Source organism: Podarcis melisellensis (genome assembly GCF_964234715.1).
Source record: "Podarcis melisellensis genome assembly, chromosome: 18".
NCBI lineage: Eukaryota > Metazoa > Chordata > Lepidosauria > Squamata > Lacertidae > Podarcis > Podarcis melisellensis.
In genome coordinates, this window is record NC_138536.1 from 12,488,104 (window position 1) to 12,508,965 (window position 20,862).

The 20,862-nt window shown below is 48.0% G+C and overlaps 1 protein-coding gene across 2 annotated transcripts in view; it reads right to left on the reverse strand.

Moving 5' to 3' along the window:
* LOC309360860 (cathepsin L2-like) overlaps nt 1–20,862 on the reverse strand; it is a 33,904-nt gene that overhangs the window by 2,913 nt on the left and 10,129 nt on the right. Inside the window, exons 1-6 of one of the 2 annotated variants that reach the window (XM_081895807.1) lie at nt 15,009–15,101; nt 8,960–9,096; nt 5,755–5,865; nt 5,385–5,534; nt 4,116–4,340; nt 1,804–1,972 (exon numbers count right to left, since the gene is read on the reverse strand). In XM_081895807.1, coding sequence (XP_081751933.1) covers nt 1,804–1,972; nt 4,116–4,340; nt 5,385–5,534; nt 5,755–5,865; nt 8,960–9,088 — 784 coding nt within the window. In that variant the 5' untranslated portion in view covers nt 9,089–9,096; nt 15,009–15,101. Of the gene's footprint in view, nt 1–1,803; nt 1,973–4,115; nt 4,341–5,384; nt 5,535–5,754; nt 5,866–8,959; nt 9,097–15,008; nt 15,102–20,862 lie in introns of those variants that run through there. The other variant, XM_081895808.1, reaches the window with a different exon arrangement.

Sequence of the window (20,862 nt, forward strand, 5' to 3'; positions counted from 1 at the left end):
GCCTACCCATGTTATAGACCAATGGCCTGACTTCCCACAATACAGCTTCCTCTTTAAATCAGGCCCATGAGGACTAGAATCTTACTTTATTAACAAGGGAAGGAGTGTAGCTCAGTGGTAGAGCCTTCACCACATCAGCTCAATCCCTGACAGCATCTCCAGGTGGGGCTGGGAGAGAGAGACCCCTCGGCCTGAAACTCCAGAGAGCTGCTGCCAGCCAGTGTAGACATTACTGAGCTAGATGGAGCAACGGCAGCATCCTCTGCCTCATAGATGGGCTACCTCTATAATTGCACAAACTTCCCCAACCATCCAACTTGATATAAAGATCCTGGTTTTTAGCATGTGGAGGGTCCAAGTTCCGAAGTTTTCAGGCACAGAACAGGCCTTTAAGCCAAGCACATCCAGTGCAACATAAAAATATTATGTGTGTGTGTGTGTTCTTTACAGTACTAGTACATAAAACCATATAGTGCAAAACCATATTAAAAGTTTAAATCAGAAATCAGCTAACTATTGTGGGAAGATGCATTCTTCCTTCTCTGCTTAGGCCTGGCATGGAAAAGTTTTCAGCAGGTGTTTAAAAGTCGGCACAGGTGGTGCCTGCTGGCTTGCTAGTGGCAGAGAGTTCCACAGGATAAGGTCACAGGATAGGGTTCTGATTCTTGTTGCTGTCAGGTGAGCCTGAGTTGGGGAACCACCCTACAATGCTCCTGCAGGTGATCTCAGTAACTGAGCTGGGAAAGAAGGCTTCAGGTGATCCCTGAGGCAGCCTGGACCTAAGTTGTCCACAGATTTGTAAATCAATGCAAGGACTTTAAACATGACTTGGCAGGGGTTGGGCAGCCGGTACAAATATTTTTAACAAAGGTGTCTCTCGTCCTTGGCCAGATGTCCCCATCCACAGTCTGGTCACTGCATTCTGCACCTGCCAGAGCTTCGAAACCAGGTGCAAAGGGCAGCCCCAAGCGCTGAACATTGCAGTAGTTCAACCTCAAGCTCACCGCTGCATGGACTACAGTGTCTGGCACTGCTGCTGCAGCCCACCCTAGATAAGGCCCACAAAGGAGCCATCTGTGTCCAGGAGTTGCCTATTATCCCTTAGCTTGTTAAGTATAATTCTATAATTGCACACTGAAATAGAGTGCCTGTATGTATGTTGCTAAGGTATCTGAAGAAGTGTGCGTGCACACGAAAGCTGATACCCAGAACAAACTTAGTTGGTCTCTAATGTGCTACTGGACAATTTTTAAATTTATTTTGACTGCACCAGACCAACACGGATACCTACCTGAATCTAGTATGTTGCTAAAGGTTTAACATTGGAAAATCCCATTGTATCTATCTAACTGAGTCAATAATTTACTGTTCATATTCTCTGCTAGCTTTCACATGGGAGTTTAACCTTAGATGATGCAGTTAATGTATTCAATTGCCAATTCATCATTCTGGAGGGAGCTGGCTCGGTCTTTTGTACCCAAACACAGTGAGAGGAGGATGTGATAAGTCGCACCTCCAGGAGCTGCACAGAGACACAGCGTGTATTTTTGCTCTGGTCATAATTTAAGAAGAGCCTATCCTTGATGCAAATGCTTTATACAACCTTCTGGATGTATTGCTGATTGTTTTGTACCTGTTTAAAGCTTTGAATTGTATTTATGGATCTGGACAATTTTTATTCCAAAAGGAGTCCGTTTTTATGCATCCAATTGCTTCATTCTGTGCAATATTAATAAAGGCAATATAGCTGCCACCAAAATCAGACCAGAGGCTGCCACCCTCTCCGAACGTTTGGCCCCTCACCTGACTTGTAGAAATGGAAGTAGAAGCTCCTGCTGTCCACGGCCACCGAAACCGGCCCAATGGTTGCCACAGCCTGCTCCAGGGCCACCTCGTTCCCCACTGGGACCACCACGACGGATGTGCAGTTGGCCGCACGGTCCTGAGAGTTGTAACTGCACATGGATCCATCCTGCAGAGAAGCGACAATCACCTGGAGGCGGCTGCAGAGCAGGGTGAGTGAGGAGAGTGGCTGGGGCAGATTCCCCAGGGCTGCATTTGCAAAGAGCCCCCAGTGCTTCCAGGGCGCCTGCCTGTTAGTCAGAAGGCTGGTGGTCCAAGCCCCCCCACCCCCCGTGGGGCTGCGAGCAGGATTCTTGCATTAAAGGGGGTTGGACTAGAGGACCCCCAGGGTTCCTCCCAACTCGACAACTCTATGAACGACAGAAACTCGATTTGGAAAAACAAAATTTTTTTTCCTTCCAGTAGCACCTTAAAGACCAACTAAGTTAGTTCTTGGTATGAGCTTTCGTGTGCATGCACACTTCTTCAGATACCCTGAAGAAAAAAATACCCTACTGGAAGAAAAAAAAATTTTGTTTTGACTATGGCAGACCAACACGGCTACCTATCTGTAACTCGATTTGGAAACTGAGCTCCACAAAAAAGGGAAACATTTCAATCTGCCCTCCTCAGAGGAAGGGCTGCAGTGCAGACTTTGCAAGGCTATGAAGGATCCACGAGAAGCGGACTTTACTGAGCAGTTTGCTGCTTCCAAACTAGGTGTAAAATTTGGTGTGGGCTCATGCATTTCCTTCTGTTCTGGTCCCAGTGGTGCAACCTGTGTTGACAGCGCCAGGGCAAGGCAAGGGTTGCACCCCCAAGCTCCTTGTGGGTGTCCTGCAGGGGGCAACAGGTGGACCTCTATGCATGCCTGAGGGGACCACTCCTCACAAGGTCGCCTGCCGGTCACCACATTCACCCTTTCAGCTCAGGGAGCTCCCAGTGGGAGCAGCAATGGCGCTCCTTGGCCGGCTAATTGTGTTTTCCACCTGTGAAGAGTGTGTTAAGTATTATTATTATTATTATTATTATTATTATTATTATTATTATTTTATTTTAATTAACATTGGAATAGAAAAAAACTCTGTATATGCCTGTATGTGAGCTGCTGAAAATTGGAAAATCCCATTGGGCTATAATAAAGCAAAGCAGATCCCTCTGATCATCAAGAAGGGGTCTGTGCATGGCGTGTGCTCAGAAGTGGAGGGAAGATACCAACAAAGGAGGAATGGCAGACAAAGTTAATAGAATATATAGAAATGGCAAGATTGACAAATAGAATAAGGGTCAGGATAAAAAAAAAGTATTCAAAGATGGTTGGAAATGTTTTATAGATTATTTGGAAACATATTGAAAGCATGTCAAAAAGTTAACAGTAGGAGCAGTAAGTGAGTAAGAAATATTGAGATATAAAGTTGAGAAAAACTTAGATATAGGGGGAAACTAGAATATGTAGTGGAAAAGAAAGTAAAGAAAGTAACAAAATGAACCATAACAAAAAAAATTCTATCCAGTAGCACCTTAAAGACCAACTAAGTTAGTTCTTGGTATGAGCTTTCGTGTGCATGCACACTTCTTCAGATACCATGTATGAACCATGTAAGGGGAGGTTCTTGTTTCATGTGTAAAAATGGAAATGATAAACAAAAATTGAAAAAATAAAATAAATGGGTTGATAATCAATTTAGGGTGTTCTCTGCTCTTTCATATCGTGTTTAACTTTAGATCATGTGAGAGGGTTATTAAATTGCAAACTGCCATTTTGAAGGGAGTTCCCTTTGAGTGTTTCTCTGGAAGCCACAAGAGAACAAAGGATGTGATAATGAGGTATCTCCTGGAGAGAAAACAACTGCGGGCTAATGGAAGCTGTGGGGAGAGACAGACCTCTGATTTTTGGTCCAAACAGAACTTTCTTCAAAACAGAACATCAAACAATCAGTGTTACATTCAGATAGTTGTGTAATATCATGTGCACATCCAGCATAGGTTCAGCTTCTTATAAAAACGATATTAGGAGTAATTGAAGAAAGTTCTGTGAGTGAAGCTTTAGAGTCTGGACAATATATGGGTCTGGACAATTATTTTTCCAAGAGGAGTCAGTTTTTATTCACCCTATTGCTTCAAGCTGCAAAATATAAACATATGCAATAGGGCAGACTATAAATTAGAAGTAATGTGAAGGTGGCAAAGGTCTGTGCTTGAGCGCACAATTGCGCCCATGTGTGGGGCCCAGACCAGCGAGGCATGTGCACTGATTCCTCCTTCCGTCTTACTTTCTCCAAGTAGGGGTAGCTGGTCTCTGAGTTTATGCCGCCGTTTTCCCGCACGTACTCGAAGGCCCGGGTGATGTACCCTCCATGGCACCCCTGGTTGCCCAGCTTCCAGGAACAATCGATGAGGTTCTGTTCGCTTAGCGGGATCAGCTTCCCTGTCCTGTTGAAGCGCAGCCCTTCGAGTGCTCCGGTGGCGCTGAATGCCCAGCAGGATCCGCAGTGGCCCTGTGGGAACAGCAAGAGGTGGTGAGGCAGAAGTAAATCAAACATGGATGGTGTGGGGGCAGACCCCACCTGGGTCCCGTTCTGGGAGCCACAGTTTAAGAAGGATATTGACCAGCTGGAACATGTGCAGAGGAGGGCCTGGAAACCAGGCCTTATGTAGAAAGGTTGAAGGAGCTGGGTATGTTTAGCCTAGAGAAGAGGAGACTGAGGAGATATGAGAGCCATCGCTCCATAAGACGCACACACATCCCCCCTTACTTTTTTGGAGTGAAAAAGTGTGTCTTATAGAGCGAAAAATACGGTAAACAACAGGAAGAACTTTCTGACAGAAAGAGCTCTTTGAGAGTGGAAAATGGACCAGCTAGGAAGGTGGTGGCCTCTCCTTCCTTGGAGGTTTCTGAGCAGAGGCTGGGTGGCCACCTGCCAGCTTTAGTTAAGATTCCTGCATGGCAGGGGGCTGGACCCCGAGGGTCCCTTCCAGTTCTGCAGTTCTATGACAACGCAAAAAGTTTTACTCCCTCTCCCATAACACTAGAACTGGTGGACATGCAGTGAAGGCAGATGCTGGAAGATTCAGACAGAGGGAGCAAAGCCCTTCAGAAGGACATTTTAAAGGGCAGAACTCCCTCCCAAGGGAGCCACCAACTTGGATGGCTTTAAAAGAGGGCTGGTCAGATATGTGGAGGAGAAGGTCAGGGTGGCTTCTAGCCAGGATGGCCCTGCTCTTGTATTTGGGTCCTGCTTGCAGGTTTCCTGTTGGGGCATCAGGTTGAGTCCTGTGAGAACAGGATGCTGGGCTAGATGGACCTCCTTTTGTCTAACCCAGTGGTGTTCTCCATGTGCAGAACCTCAATGGCCAGGGGCAGTCCACCTCGGAAAGCCAGTTGCTGGCTATCACAAGTGGGCAGAGTGCTCTTGCCCTGTGGGAACCGGATGCTGGACTCGACGAGCCATTGGCCTGCTCCAACAGAGAGATGTTAAAAAAGGCCCCTCCAGGAATCCTGAGCTTGGCCATGAAGTCTCCCCAGGTGGTTCTGGGCTCACCTGGTTCTTGACTGGGGTGACATAACCTTTGGTGCGCCAGTCAACTTCCTTGGGGGTCTCCAGGCTGGCTGATTCCTGGAACAAGGCAACCTTCTTACCGGCCAAGTCAGAACGGAAGCTGCTGAGCATCTCGTTAAACTCTTCGTCTGTCTGCAGGAGGAAACCATAGTTGCTGTGCTCTTACTTCCCGATTTTCAGAATGCCCACCCCTGCCAAGCTACCCCTGAGGCTGCATCCCAGGGCAAAACCGGCATCCTCCCTCTCCACTCCCAGCAGCTGGACTGCAGCCATTCCCAAGACCTGCGTTCCCCCAAAGAGAACACTCCCAAATGCCAGCTCAACAAGGGCAAGGCAAGAGAGTTCCAGTTACCAAATCGCCCAGGTGGTTCATTGCCAGCTGGAAGCTCTTCCCCTCCTGGTTATGCTGCTCAATCCTCCACAGGTTCTTTTCCCAGACGGCCCGACGAAAGGCCTCTTCCTCCTGCAATGGGAAGCTCAATTACAGATCAGTGGTTCTCAAGCTTTTTTCTCTGGCCACACCAAAATTTTCTCATGCCACACTGACTTTTTTCTTGGTAAGAAATACATTAGAAAACAAAAAGAAAGACCTCCTAGCAATGCTTGATTTGTAACACAGAACACGCTCTCAAGATGAACATTATTCCCAGAATGATCTACATTTTGAGAGGAATTCCACTTCATTTATCTAGTAAATATTTATGTAAAATGAACTCCTTAATTAGGAAATGCCTAAGGGGTTCTGCAACTCCAAGACTATCCTTACTAAAGAATGCAAGTTACCAACAAAAAAGGAGGATTTGGCATCCCAAATCTAGAACTGTACCATCAAGTTCATTTACTACCAAATGTTAGATGTTGGAAAGTAAATTCCAACAATGCTTTTCTGGCTTGGGTGTCCCTTGAATATGCAGATATAACCCCATTAGTTGCATGGACAGCACTGGGATCAAAATATGTTATAATTCAAAATCCACCTGACAGAATTAAGTCAGTCAGGAAATTATGGAGCATGATGGCTAGTAAAAATAAATTTGATCAATTCTCCCACAATAAATTGATGCTATGGAAAATCCAACTTTAAAAATGGGGATGTATGTGTGCCAAGTATTAAATCTAAATGGCATTTCTGAGGGACAGAAATCACTTCAAGTAACAGAAGTCTTATAGCATATTGTGTGTATTCCAAGCTGGAAGTTGAAACATGGCAGAACATGGCCAGTACATCTCCATTCTGCTAAGAAACAAGCAGAAGATTCTCATCTGGAGCTGGGAGCAGCTGGACTGAGCGGGATTGAGATCAGCCCTGTTATCTTATCTCAATGATACACTGTTTGGACAGGCCAGAAGGAGTCTTATTCATTCTCTCTCTCTATTCTGCTCCTGTGTTTCTCTCTTGCAGCAATGAGTTCCGCAGGCTTAGGCTGGAAGGTCAAACAAGAGTGTAGTCAAGAAATTGAAGCAAAGCAGCAGCCAGGAGGCCGGATCTTTATTGTTGCAAGAAGACTCCAAACTTCAACGCAGAAGATGCAGTGAGGGGTACTCTTTTAAACAAGGGGTACTCTTTTAAAAGTTTCCCTAGATTACCCATAACACCTTGATATCACACATATGTCATAAGCATGTCATGAACTAGGAGTGGCATTTGGGCTGAAAACTGATGCCATGTCAATCAGAGATATTCTACACTCCTATCACTGGGTAAGCCGCAACCTCTGACTCCCCTTTGTCTCTCCCAGTATCCCAGTACACTGAAACCAGTTGGACATTGTTCTCTGAATGGTTTTGAGTGGCAATCCTGAGTCAGGATGGTGAGACTTAACCCCTGGGCAGCATGGCTGGTGAGCGTGTGACCACGCACTTCAGGGATTATGGCCTCGCTTCAGGTTCCCTCTCTGATGGCCATCTTCTTCTCCCTGAGTAAAGCAGCGCTGGAATGATGAAAATCCACCACGGGAATGATTTGATATGAATTTCTTTCTTTTAAAAAAATATTGTTTATTATGAATGTAATAAAAATCATACAACTAATCATACATAAATAAGAATAAAAATGTGCCCCCTCAGCTGAGACCACTCCACAATGCCTGTTCAGCTTCCCAAAATCTCAACACCTCCTGTGATGGTCCAACCCTTTTCTGTTTTAATAATACAAACTCCAAAACCACCCTCCATATCTTTGCAAAATCATTGCTCCCCGTCTTACCCTAGTGGTACATGTCAATTTGTCATTAATAGCTATATCCCAAAGCTCTTTGTACCATTCTTCCATTTTATATTCTCCTTGCCCCTTCCACTTCCCAGATATAATGATTTGTGCGGCTGTCAAAAAATTTGTGAGCAAGTCCTTCCTAGCCCCATCGTAAATTGATAATAGTGCTACCTCTGGACTTTGGATCATCATTAACCCCATAATTTCTCCTATCTCCTTAAACACCCTTTGCCATTATTACTATTTTTTACATCTTTACACCCCCATCACATATGAACATAATTCCCTCTTTCCTGGCATCCCCACCAATATAATATATTTGATTTAATCTCACTGGTGTTAAATACCATCTCCAAACTACGGTAACTTATAACAATTTTCTTTTATTTTTATAGACAACATTTTCAACGTTCGTTTCTCTCATATTTCCCCCTAGCTTTGATAATCTATCTGCCTTGTTGCTGCCTTTTCTCACACCTCTTTTAATTGATCTTTTTGATACTCCATTTCTTCTAATATTTTATAAATTTCACTGATTCCCCCTTTTATAAATGTATTTTCTTCTTTATCTCGGCAAATAAATTTAGGACAAAAATAAAAAGCAGGGGGGGGAATAATGCTTTTGTATAATAATAATAATTTATTATTTATACCCCGCCCATCTGGCTGGGTTTCCCCAGCCACTCTGGGCGGCTTCCAACAAAACACTAAAATAAAATAACCTATTAAACATTAAAAGCTTCCCTAAACAGGGCTGCCTTCAGATGTTTTCTAAAAGTCTGGTAGTTATTTTTCTCTTTGACATGTGACGGGAGGGCATTCCACAGGGCGGGCGCCACCACTGAGAAGGCCCTCTGCCTGGTTCCCTGTAACTTGGGTTCTCGCAGTGAGGGAACCACCAGAAAGCCCTCGGAGCTGGACCTCAGTATTATTTTTATTCTACTAAAAGGCCACCACTATTATATTTATTTATACCTCTCACCTTCCTCCAAAGGAGCCCATTTGGTGCTGCCTGCCTCTGAATTGTTCCTTTCCCAGCTGGCCATTATAAGACTCTCCATGCCCAGGAGCGTCTACCTCTGAACAGCAGCTGCTGAGGGCACAGAAGGGCTGAGGCCCAGATGTCCCTCATTAGAACGAAATGCTGAATTTAGAGGGAACCTTCGTCTAATCCAACAAAGCAAATACGTTTTTATAAGTAACCAGGCACTTTGTATGTGCACAGAGTGTCTTTGCCTTCAGGTCCCTTGAAGAAAAGTTGGATTTCCCAAGGGAAATTTCTCTCTGCAATAATCAGCAGTGCTAGTACTTCGGGGGAATTGACATCTTGTCACGGCAAACTCACCTTGAGGTATTGCTTGGCGTGAACTTCCTTCCATCCTTTCCATTCTCCTTCCAGGGCCCAATCCAGTGCACTGGCGGATGTTCCCAGGAGCACCAGCAAGATCAGAGGGACTCTTGAAACCGGAGACATGCCTTAGTCTGCAAGAGATGGCAAACAGCACCATCGTCAGGCACTGGAAGGGATGAGCTTTGAGGCCAAAGCCTTTGGACGATACTGGAGGCCTGGCGAGTGGGGATCTTGCCCAGCAGGTGCCCCCGCCAGCCCTGCAGTGGCCCAGACCAGAGACCTTGCGGAGAGGAGGGCAGAGCAGGTCAGGTCAGGTCCCCAGAGCATCTCTGCAATCATTTGCAGCCAGCACCTGCCAGGCTGAAGTTTGGAAGCAGCATGTGTACAGTGGTACCTCGGTTTAAGAACAGTCCAATAGTGTCCCAGTTTGCGAAGTTTACCTCAGTCTAAGAACGGAATCCAAATGGTGGAAGGGCACCAGCGGCCAGAGGCCTCACTAAGGAAAGCGCACCTCGGTTTAAGAACGGACTTCCGAAATGGATTAAGTTTGTAAACCAAGGTACAGTGGTACCTCAGGTTGCAGACTCTGCTAACCCAGAAATAGTGCTTCAGGTTAAGAACTTTGCTTCAGGATGAGAACAGAAATCGTGTCCCAGCGGCGTGGCGGCAGCAGGAGGCCCCATTAGCTAAAGTGATGCTTCAGGTTAAGAACAGTTTCAGATTATGTATGGACCTCTGGAACGAATTAAGTACTTACCCCGAGGTACCACTGTATATATATATATATATATATGCAGGTTTTGGTGTCCTCGGGTGTCTTCCCGTGTAAAAGTTGGGGTGTCTAGGCGACGTTTCGACGAGGTCTCACTCGTCATCTTCAGGCTGGTGCTTTCGGCTTCTTGTTACTGGAACAGAGCAGGATCTCAGTGTTTGAGTTCCTATAAATACTGTTGAGGGGGTGTGGTGTATAGCCTCCAATGTTCTGGGCAGAGAGGAAGTTCCCAGGCTAGTGTGCCTTTTCTTCTTTTGTTCCTTAATTACTTGAGGGATATCTTGAGTGATTTCTTGAGTGATATCCTGAGTACCACTTAGGTGGGTCATTAGGTGTGGATTAGTTGCTAAAGTCTTTGTGTCTTGACCTCTTGAACTTTGTGAAGAGTTTTTCTGAGAAGATGGCTGTACTGCACTTAGTTGTGCTCTGGCTTGGCTTCGTGTATAGGGGCGAGCTGTGGTTTTGTGGCCTTTGTCAGCCAGATCTGTGTAGGGATTGCAGGGGGGTGCAGCATCCGGAGGTGCCACCATGGTTTGGCTACTGGATGGTGTCTGTAATTTATCTGTGGAGAGGGTCTGGGTTTGGGTCTGGTGTGGTTGATTGGTGATGGCGTTCTGTGTGCCTCTGGATCTGGTGTCAGTTTTTGTGGGGACACCCCAACTTTTACACGGGAAGACACCCGAGGACACCAAAACCTGCATTCCTGTACCCGTGAAAATCTACGAAAGCATATATATATATATATATATATATATATATATATATATATATATTAGTTTGGTGAGAATATTTAGTCAGCATGATCTAATTCCTCCTCAGCAAAGAGAAAATCTAACAGACTTCCATTGTTGAACTAGCCAGGCAAGTTTCTTCTTAATGGTCACAGTTGCCACCTAAGGACCCCTGTGATGGTGCCCTCTGGGCAAATAAACGGGCCTTGCCCCCCCCTCCCAGTACCTAGAAGGACAAAAGCCGGGGCAGTTGTGTGAGAGCTGAACTGGAAGCAGGCTGCAGGCCAAAGCTAGAGAGAGAGAGCCAGGCTGGACTTCTGCTGGATTCCAAGAAGGGAGACGCCAGAGTCAAGGTGAAGTCAGCTTTTTATTCAGAAAAGGGAAAACACAGCAGAGTCCACCTAGGCTCACCGGCCCTAGAGGAAGACGTTGCTGGGACTGGCATCTGCCCCCGTCCGCCCGCCCGCCCTCGGCCTCTGGACTCCTCCCAAGCAGATGCAAGCTGTGGTGAGAAGGAGGGACCCCTCTGGGCTCCTCTGGCCTGCTGCTCAGCAACCGCAAGACCCTTCTGTTCTGAGTGTCAGCGGAGGCTGGCTGGCTGAAGAGGGACCGTCAGCGCCTGGCTCTCCACTGGGTAAGCACCAGGGACCCCTGAAATATCATCTCTCTGCTCAGAGATTGGGGCGACGTGCATCTGTCTGTCTGTCTGTCTGTCTACCTACCTATTGTTATGAGTTTGTAGGTGACAGACCTCTCTAATCCCTGGATTCAGCATGTGTTAAAATATAAGCCAGGCTACCTCCCTGATGGGCCATTAAGAGAGCAAAGGAAAGAGGGCTCAGTGCAATATGGCAGATCATAGAGTTGGAAGGAACCCCATGAGTCACCTAGTCTAACCTGCAATGCATGAATCGCAACTAAACTTGCAAATAGTGAGAAGGACAAAAGCCAGAGTTTGGGAGCAGTTATTGGAACTAGAAGCTGGAGACAGAAGCAGCAGGCTGGGAAGGCAGGCAGGCAGGCAGAGAGAGAGAGAGAGAGCCATAGCTGATTTCCGCTGGGGTCCAAGGCTGGGGCTATGGGAGAAACAAGACCCCTTTGGGGTGTTGATGCTGCGAACCTAAGCACCCCATAAAAAATGCACCCAGAGCCCCAGCCCCACAGGCCACCCCTGCTGGGATCCAGATAGACTGCCTCTGGTCTGGGAGGTTCCATAAGAACATAAGAAGAGCCTTGGCTGCTGGATCAAGCCAATGGCACAGGGTCCAGCCTTCTGTCCTCCTCCCAGGGGCCAGCCAGGGGCCTGGCGGAGACCTGCAAGCAGGATCTGAGCACAAGAGCCGCTCCCCCCCCAGTCCCCCCCCCCGGCACTCAGAAGCATTTCCCCCTCTGACTATGGAAGCAGAGCAGAGCCACCCTGGCCAGCAGGCACCAGTCACATGACCCCTCCACGATTTTGTCACAAAATTCCACAATTTATCCAATCCTCTTTGATCCCTGTCTCCTGCAGGAGTGAGCTGCATAGTTTAACTATGTGCTGCATCAAGAAGCCAGCAGCTGAAGTGCAAGCAAATGATGTTCTCACCTTCCCCTTGCCAAACCAGCTCTCCTGCGCCCCCCCAGCCCCCCCCCCCCCCCCCGCTCACTGCAGAGCCTTATCTTGTCCTCTGCAGCAGCGGATGTGGACTAGCCGCTTTGCTTGAGCAAGATAAGGCAGAAGGGGAAACCGAAGCTGCAGAAGACACTTCCTTAGAGCCTTTGAAAACCTTTCTATATTCTGGTTCTTCTTCATGCTGAACCTTCAGCTAACGCTGGAACTATTTGTGTATTTATGTGCATCATTCAAGTTACTTTTGCGCATTCCTGCCCCCACCTGCATGAAATGGATCTTTCAGTGTGGTAGAAGGTATTCTCCAGAATTCCTTTCCTATTGATATTGAGGCAGGCATCTTCACTGAGTTGTTTCCTTGAGTTTCCTCAACCAGAGCCAGGGCATTTTCAACACTGGCGGAACGCTCTGCCTCATGAGACCAGGGCCCTGTGGGATCTGGTTTCTTTCCGCAGGGCCTGTAAGACAGAGTTGTTCTGCCTGGCCTTTGGTTTGGAATCAACTTGATCCCCTCCCCCCCTTTCTTTTCCCCTTTTCCCCTCTGTGATGGAACTCCTATTTGGGGACTTCCCTGGCTTTTTCTGGTCCACGTAGGACCAGTCTGGATAGTTGGCCTTGGTGAAGATTTGACGTTTTCTCCTCCCAAACAGTTTTTGATCTGGGCTTCCACTGAAATGAGGCTGCATTTTAAGTTGTACTTTAATCCTGTTTTTAAGTTGTATTTTAATCAATTGTTTTTATACCTGATGTTAGCCACCCTAAGCCCGGTCTTGGCAGGGGAAGGTGGGGTATAAATTATTTATTTATTTATTTATTTATTTATTTATTTAGATGCCTGCTAAGAATTTCTTCACCAGATACATCACACCTACATCACAAAAAAGGCAGTCCAAAACAGAAATTTTGAATGTTGTTTTTCTCCTGTCCTTGTTTATCTCCTGTCTGGCAGGTTCCTTGATTAGATTTCCTGGGGAGCCTGGCTAGTCTTTTGTAGTGATACTTAGTTCCTGGGCCAGGTCACAGGCTCACACCCTATTCAAACACAGACATGCCCTTAAGGCAGGATTTGTGAAGGAAAAGACAATGGGGAGGCTTTTCCATTTTCCTTTGACCTTGCAGAGAAAACATTGGGACAGTTTGGGACAGTTTGGGAATCAAAATGGTTCCAGGTCGGTCTTCCTGTGCTGATCTATGTATGTGCTTGGTTGGTACACTTATGAACATTTAACATATATCTAAGACCTCAAAATTCCTATCACAGAACATAGGAAGCTTCCTCAGTTCGCATTTAATGCAACGCTTCCTAACTTGTGTATTGGAAAACCACACACAAATTGGAACACAACCACCACAGAACTGCAGGGCTGGAAGGGGCCCCCACCCGAGCTCTGCTTAAATACCTCCAAGGAAGGAGAGTCCACAAGAAGAAGAAGAAGACTGTGCACGCAGCTTGCAACATTCAGGAGTTGGCTGCAAATTATTGCAAGGATTCCTGCGGGGGGGTGTTTGCGTCCTCTTCCCCCTCTCCCAATTCACCTCTTTCTCCAGGGCTTAGTGGTGGGAGAGAATAGGACTGAGCTGGGCTTGAGAGGAGAGAGCGGAGTGCTCATGCACGCCTGGCACGGCGCCCACCCCAGGTAATATCACGGGGGTGGCCACTCAGTCTCAGGTTTGGGTCCTGAAATCTCAGGGTCTGGGATGCTCCTGCCCCGGGAATCCTAGTTCCACATAATGTAGGAATCAGGCATTTGTGGCCCCAACTCTTGGAAGCTCCCTCCTGTTAGATATTGGACAGGCACCATTTCTGTTGCCTTTTCAGCACCGGTGGAACAAGACTTCCAAAAAGATTGAAGTTCTCTGCTGTTAGATTCTTTTTTAAATCATAGGTTCTTTTTAAAATCAAAAGTGTATCAAAAGCCACACACAGAAAGCGGCCTCTAGAATCCTAGAACTGTCGAGCTGAAAGGGACCACGAGGGTCAAATAATCCAACCCCCTGCAGTGCAGGAATCTTTTGTCCAAGGCTGAACCCACTACCCTGAGATGAAGAGTCTCATGCTCTACCGGCTAAGCTCTCCACAGGTCCCTTCGCTCACCACTACCCCCCCCCCCATTTCAATAGCCTGAAACACACAGGAAGTGGCTTGCCATCTATCTTCCTGAGGATGCAAAGTATAGGAGAAGGGAACAGGCTGTCTCAGGAGATGCTGAAGAGGCAGGCCAGCCAGCCAGCCACCAGGCATGGATGCTGCAGCTTGTGGGGAGGGCTGGGCACATGTACAAAGCACGCCCCTTGACAGAGCCTCTTGCCCACAACAGAATGGTTCTTTCAAGCCTAATTTCAGCCCTGATCTGGCCCTTTGGCCCTCCAGATGTCACTGATGGGTGCTGTAGTTCGGTGGCAGCGGGAGTGCAAATGACCTCTGAGCCTAGGCTAGCAGGTCAGACTATTCATTGATCTAGCCCAGGACTGTTAGCTCTGGCTGGCAGCAGCTTACTAGGATCTCAAGCAGAGAGGTGTTCTTTCCTTAAGAAGAGCCAGCTGGGCCAGGCAATGCCCCCTGTCACCCACCACCCTGTCCTCACAGTGGCCCAACAGATGCAGAGCCCAAGAGCAGAAGTTGGGTGCAATAGCAAGTCTCCCCATTTGGGATTCCCAGAAACTGATATTCAGAGGCAGAACCTTCACCCTCTCCTTCTCACGGGAGATGCCTGGGGATTGAATGAATGAGCTCTGGTTCCAATCTCTATACAATACAGGAACTTAGGAAGATGCCCACCTCCCAAAACAGGGACCCAGGTCTTTCCCATCACCTGCTCTTCAGTCTGTTTTAGCTGGCAGTGCCAGCAGGCATTAAACCTGCAAATTCCTGCATGCAAAGCAGCCCCTGCCATCAATTCCCACACAGACAGACAGACAGACACAACCTACCTCTCTGTGCAGCAGGGCGGGTTGGGGGGAAATAGACAGCCTGTTGGTTTGCCTCACTCTGTGAGAGGAAAACCAACCGTGACACTTACGCAGATAGTTTGCCCTAAAAAGCACAACTTCCTTTTGTTCACACACAAACACTGGTCTGCCTGCTTGCACAAGTAGGTTGCTGGAAAAACAGGCCGGAAACAACAAGCCATGTTTTTGTTTTTTAATATAGTGTTATTAGGGCCATGTTGCAGGTCAATTTTGCGGCTTCCTAAGAAATTCAGACTTCAAAGTTTCTCACCCTTATGGAAGTCTGTGGACAATGCCTGCTTAGAATTGTGGATGCATGAGTTGTTGATAAATGACCAAACTTTGTACCAAGCTACAAAAATTGCACCACTTCCTGGAATCATAGACTTACAGAGGTAGAAGCGATCCTGAAGGTCAACCCTCTGCAATGTAGGAACCACAGCTAAGGAATCCTTTGCAGATGGCCACCCAACCACTGCTTAGAAACCTCCAAGGACAGAGAGTCCAGCACCTTCTGAGAGAGTCTGTTCCACTCTCGAACAGCTCTTGCCTTCAGATAGTTCTTCCATTTAGAATCTCCTTTCACAGAATCATAGAATCAGAGTTGGAAGAGACCAGGAAGGTCATCTAGGGTGGTAGATAATAATGAATCGGAAGAGACTCAGGCATCATACAGACTGACTCCCCCCGCAAAACTTGCAACCTCATTAAGGGCCCGAGTTGCATAAGTGTCATTTATTATAGGAAGATGTCTATCCTATCTTCTCTCAGTCTCCGCTTTTCCAGGCTAAACAGATGCAGCTCCTTCAACTGTTCCTCATAAGGCCTGGTTTCCAGATCCTTCATCATCTTGGTCACCCTCCTCTGCACATGTTCCAGCTTGTAAACATCCCCTTAAATTGTGGTGCCCAGAACTGGACACAGGACTCCGGGTGCGGTCTCACCAGGGCAGAATAGACTATGACCCCCCTTGACCTGGACACTAGATTTCTGTGGATGCAGCCTAGAATAGCATTAGGGTCTTCATGCTGCTGCATCTCACTGCTGACTCATGCTAAATGTGTGGTCTACTAAGACCCCTTGATCCTTTTTACATGTCCTACCGGCAAGCCTGGTGTCCCCCATGCTATATTTTTGCAGCTGGTTATTCCTGCCTAAGCGCAGAATCTGACGTTTGTCCCTATTGAAAGTCACTTTGCTAATTTGGGCCCAGTTCTCTGATCCGTTAATAATAATAATAATAATAATAATAATAATAATAATAATAATAATAATATTTATTTATACCCTGCCCTCCCCAGCCAAGGCCGGGCTCAGGGCGGCTAACAAGCAATAACAAAAACAAGTTGAATGAATACAACTTAAAAACAAGATTAAAATACAACATTAAAATATTGAAACATTAAAATATTAAAATGCAGCCTCATCACAGGAGGAGAAAGAAAAAAGAAAGAGGGGGAGGGAATCAAATTGGCTCCAAGCCAAGAGCCGGTTATCCCAGTCCTCGACAAGGCCATCTAATGAGTCGCCAATAGGAGCAGGGTCCCGCAAGGCCTGACGGAATCTATCAGGATCCATCAGCCTTCGCGGACGAGCCCAAATAGGCTTGCCACCTGAGCAGGGGAGGAGCGGGAAGTCAATCTTGGCTTTCAGAGTGTAGTGATCAGACCATGGGACTTCTACAGGGAGGAGTATGTTCACATCTATGCCAGCACCAAAGATCAGATGCAGCGTGTGGCCTGCTTGATGAGTGGGGCCCAAAACAAACTGGGAGAGCCTAGTGTTGCCATGGAAGTCACTAGGTCCAGAGCCTGTGAGGAGGGGTGGCATCGGCATGGACGTTGAAGTCTCCCCAAACCAGTAGGCTTGGGAACTCCAAGGCCCAGCCCGCCACCACCTCCAGCAGGTCTGACAGGGTGGTTGCCGGTGTGCTGGGTGGCCGGTACACCAGCCAGACAGCCAAGCTCTCCTTGGTGCCCCACACGAGACCAACACATTCAATGCTGGAGATCGCCGGTGTTGGCAGAGCTCTGAAAGAGAAATCCTCCCGGATTAACAACGCTACTCCTCCCCCCCCCGACCCACAGTCCGTGATTGATGGAGGACAGAGAAATCTGGGGGTGTTATCTCATGTAGGGAGACTACTTCGCCTTCCCGTACCCAGGTCTCCGTCACGCAAGCCAGGTCAATCCCCTGCAAGCCAAAAAAGTCACGCATAGTGGTCGTTTTGTTGCCTATGGACCTGGCATTGCACAGCACCAATGACGGAGGTGGGTAATCCATGCTCACCCTTGGGATGGATGGGGCGTAGATTGGAAGGGGTCCGAGCATCACTGCATCTCAAAGCCCTTTGCCGATAGTGATATCTAGCCCCACTGCCATTCCTCCCTAGCCCTTCAATAGTGGGAATCCCAGACCCCATACTAGCCTCCCCAATAGAGGGGTAACATCCCCTCACTAACAAGTCATCCCTGGGCCAGGACTCCTGGGTCAAAATGGTATGGGGAAGAGGTGAAGGTTTGATAGGATAAGTATCCATAGAAGATAAAACCCAACCAACCGCACCCCTAGCGGGGAGGGCAGTCCCATGGTGTTTCGTTAACTGTCAACCCCCCTCTCCCTCCTGAATTGATTGGAGGACTGTTGGTTCTATCTGTGGCTGTGGGAGTATTAATGAGGTATGTGCTATAAAATGTGGATCACTGGCCAACAAAGAGCCAGCTTTGAATTTGGAAGATCTGTCGTTCTTGTTTCACCAGGAGTACAGTAGAGAAGGTTGATCATTCTGATAAGTTTTTGGAACATTAGGCAAAGGTCCAGATGTAGATTGGGTGCTGGATTTCTCCAGTTTGGATTGGGTGCTGGATTTCTCCAACATAGAGTTCTTTAGGTGTTGTTGCCATAGAAATGCCAGAGGCGCCAAATTACTCATCTAATTAAGTGTCGCTTAAAAAGGGAACAGGGAGTTACACTGATATCTTTCTATGGGATAAAGAACTGTTGGACGTCTTTAAATATTGTGCTCTAGGCTCTACTTTCCTTATATTTTGGGTAGAAATCTCAGTCTTTATACTCATTAGCCTCTTCTTCAGGTCTTGTAATTCTAGGCTTACAGAGTTCTTTTCTTCCTACGGGAAGCTGGTGTTTCTAGTGTTGAGCTTGGTTTCCCTTGTCCGCATTAGCTTTGACTCTATGCAAGGACCAATTGCCTCCTTGTCTCCTCCTTAAATACCCTCACTGGGAGGAGGGGGGTCGGGTCATAGTCATCCTCCTTTAAGGGGGGGGGTGAGGTTCCCCCAACGTTGTTACTCACTGTTTGTTCTATTTGCTCCGTTTTCTCGGCTTCCTCAACCCGCTCTGTTTCTGAGCCAGGGAAGATGGCGTTGGCTCTCTGCCGATTCTTTGTTTTAGAGGAATTTTGAGTCCCAATTATGCTCTTCTGGCTCTTTGCACCTCGTTTTCTCCTTCCGGCAGGCATTCCGATAATTAAGAAAGCTATATCAGTCAGGGCTGTCTGCTTATTTTATCAAGGGCTGTTATCTAACCTCCTTAGCCTTCCTCATTGCACTGGTCAGGTTGAGCCATAAAAGGCATAAAAGAAACCTTTCGTTTTCTGGGGGGAGGGAATGCTTCTGTAGTGAGGAGCAGTCCTTGCAAGGGGTACCTTGCAAGTCAAAGTGGTGCAACCCCCCTCACCTCAATAAAAGGCCTCAGCTTGTGTGAAGGTCAGTAATGAAGCCTCTTCAATGCTTCCTTGCCTGGTCTGAGGAGAGACAGTTGGAGGTCTAGGCTCAGATCTTTCAAGTTTCGGCCACTTCAACCTTCCTGGCCTAAAAGAGCAGGTTTTAGCAGGGAAAGCCCCCCCCCCCCCCAAACACACTCAGAGATGGAGATTTAAAGCACAGACCTAGAAAGAACAGGGCAGAATTTAATTGTGGATTAGCCCTTAGATTTAAAAAAGAAGGAAATGTTCCTCTCTCCTGGCGCTCAACCCTTCTGATGTGCAACCAAATGTTAAGGCAGGCATAGGCAAACTCGGCCCTCCAGATGTTTTGGGACTACAACTCCCATCATCCCTAGCTAAGAGGACCAGTGGTCAGGGATGGATCCCGATTCTGTTTGCTGCTACCCTTCCCAATTTGGTGCCACCTGCAAATTTGATGAGCGTCCCATCAATTCCTCCATCCTTAGTCATTTATAAAGACGCTGAACAACAACAGACCCAGGACAGAACCCTGCGGCACCCCACTTGTCACTTTTTTCCAGGATGATGAGGAACCATTTATAAGTCCTCTTTGGGCTCATTCAGTCAACCATCTACAAATCCCCCTCACAGTTGCTCCATCCAGAAACTTCATATTAAACCCCTTTGGAGTATTTCTTACAATCATATGTGTCAGAGTCACCCGTTTGGTCCCAGCTCACAAGAGACCCAACTCCGATCCGGTTTATTTACAGAAAGTCTTTATTGAAGATCATGGTTGCATTTACACTCCATCTCTGTGACTCTACATCTGTACCGTTAGATCGTTGAAGTCCCCTCTGAATCTGTCCCGCCTCGGCACCAATTTAAGAGGCTAGCCCTGGACCACCTCTTCCTCTCCTTCCTTTTCCGCAGGGTCTTTCTGCCCCCCTGAGTTCCCCCTCTCCGGGACTCGCCCGAGGCTGAATCCTCTGACGCCTCTGCCCCCCTCCTTCTCGCTTTAGGGCCGGGCTCCTCCCCAGGGCTCTCCTCACTTCCGCGCGCCTCTACCTTTGAACTTGGCGCGCGTACGTTGCTCCTGACCTTCCTCTTGACCGCTACACTGCTCTCGGTGCTGCTCTCCACCCCTTCCGGCTGAGCGCCCTGCTCCGATCTCCTTCCCCTGTCTCTCTCCTGCTCTGCTCCCTCTGACACACTTGTAACTCCACCCCCTTCACTCCGTTCCGGCTGAGAAGCCGGCTCCTGCCTCCGACCCCCACTGGGGCTTCTCCCTTCTCTCCCCTGCTCCTCACTGTTTCCCCCTTGTCCCCCTTTCGGTCTGGCCAGGGGAGCCCCCTTTTGGGAATCCTCTGACTCACTGGTCAGACTCATGGAGAACCTTTGGGCATCGTCATCCTCCTCCTCATCTCTCTGGGATTCTTCCCCCTCGCTCTCTGTCTCCTCCCCCATCTGCTCTTCTCTCCCTGAAACCCTGACATCCATCCCCCCCTCGAAGCCCCCCCTTCCCCCCTCCCGCTCGCCGGGGGCCGGTTGTGGAAACTGCGGCTCTTCGGGGGTAGGCTCAGGATACAGGTCGTCTACGTCAATGTTCTCTGCTGGCAGTTCTGTGTATGTGTGTTCGAACTCGGGTTCTTCCCCCAAATGCTTCTCAGTCTCTGCTTCCATCGCTACTTCCTCCGGTGCTGCCCGCCAAGGACCTATCAGCCACCTCTTACGCCATTCCTCCTCTGGCTGCTCCTCCCACCAATAAGGGGTTTCCGTGTCCACCCCCGAGCACGATCCCCTGGGCGGGCTTGATTCTGGTGTTCTTCCCTCGGGGGAAGAGAAACCCCTGAACGTGCTATCTGACAATGTGGGTGTGAAAAGCCAGTCATCAAAGTACTCAGCTGGCATGGGTCTATGTGGGAAAAGTGCATGGAACTCTTCTTTCAAAAGGGGTTCGTCTAACTCGTAGCCTGGCACCCAACTATTAGCAGTGGCTGGTGTGCCCTCCCTGGCGAGAAAGTATTCAACCCCCTCCTCCCCCCATCTCGAGTCCAGTATCTCTGTGACCTCGTTAAGGGGTTCGGCTCTAGGCGACCCCCCCTTCTTTGGTGCCCCTTTGCGTGGGTCTGGTACTGTTACTGACTCCTG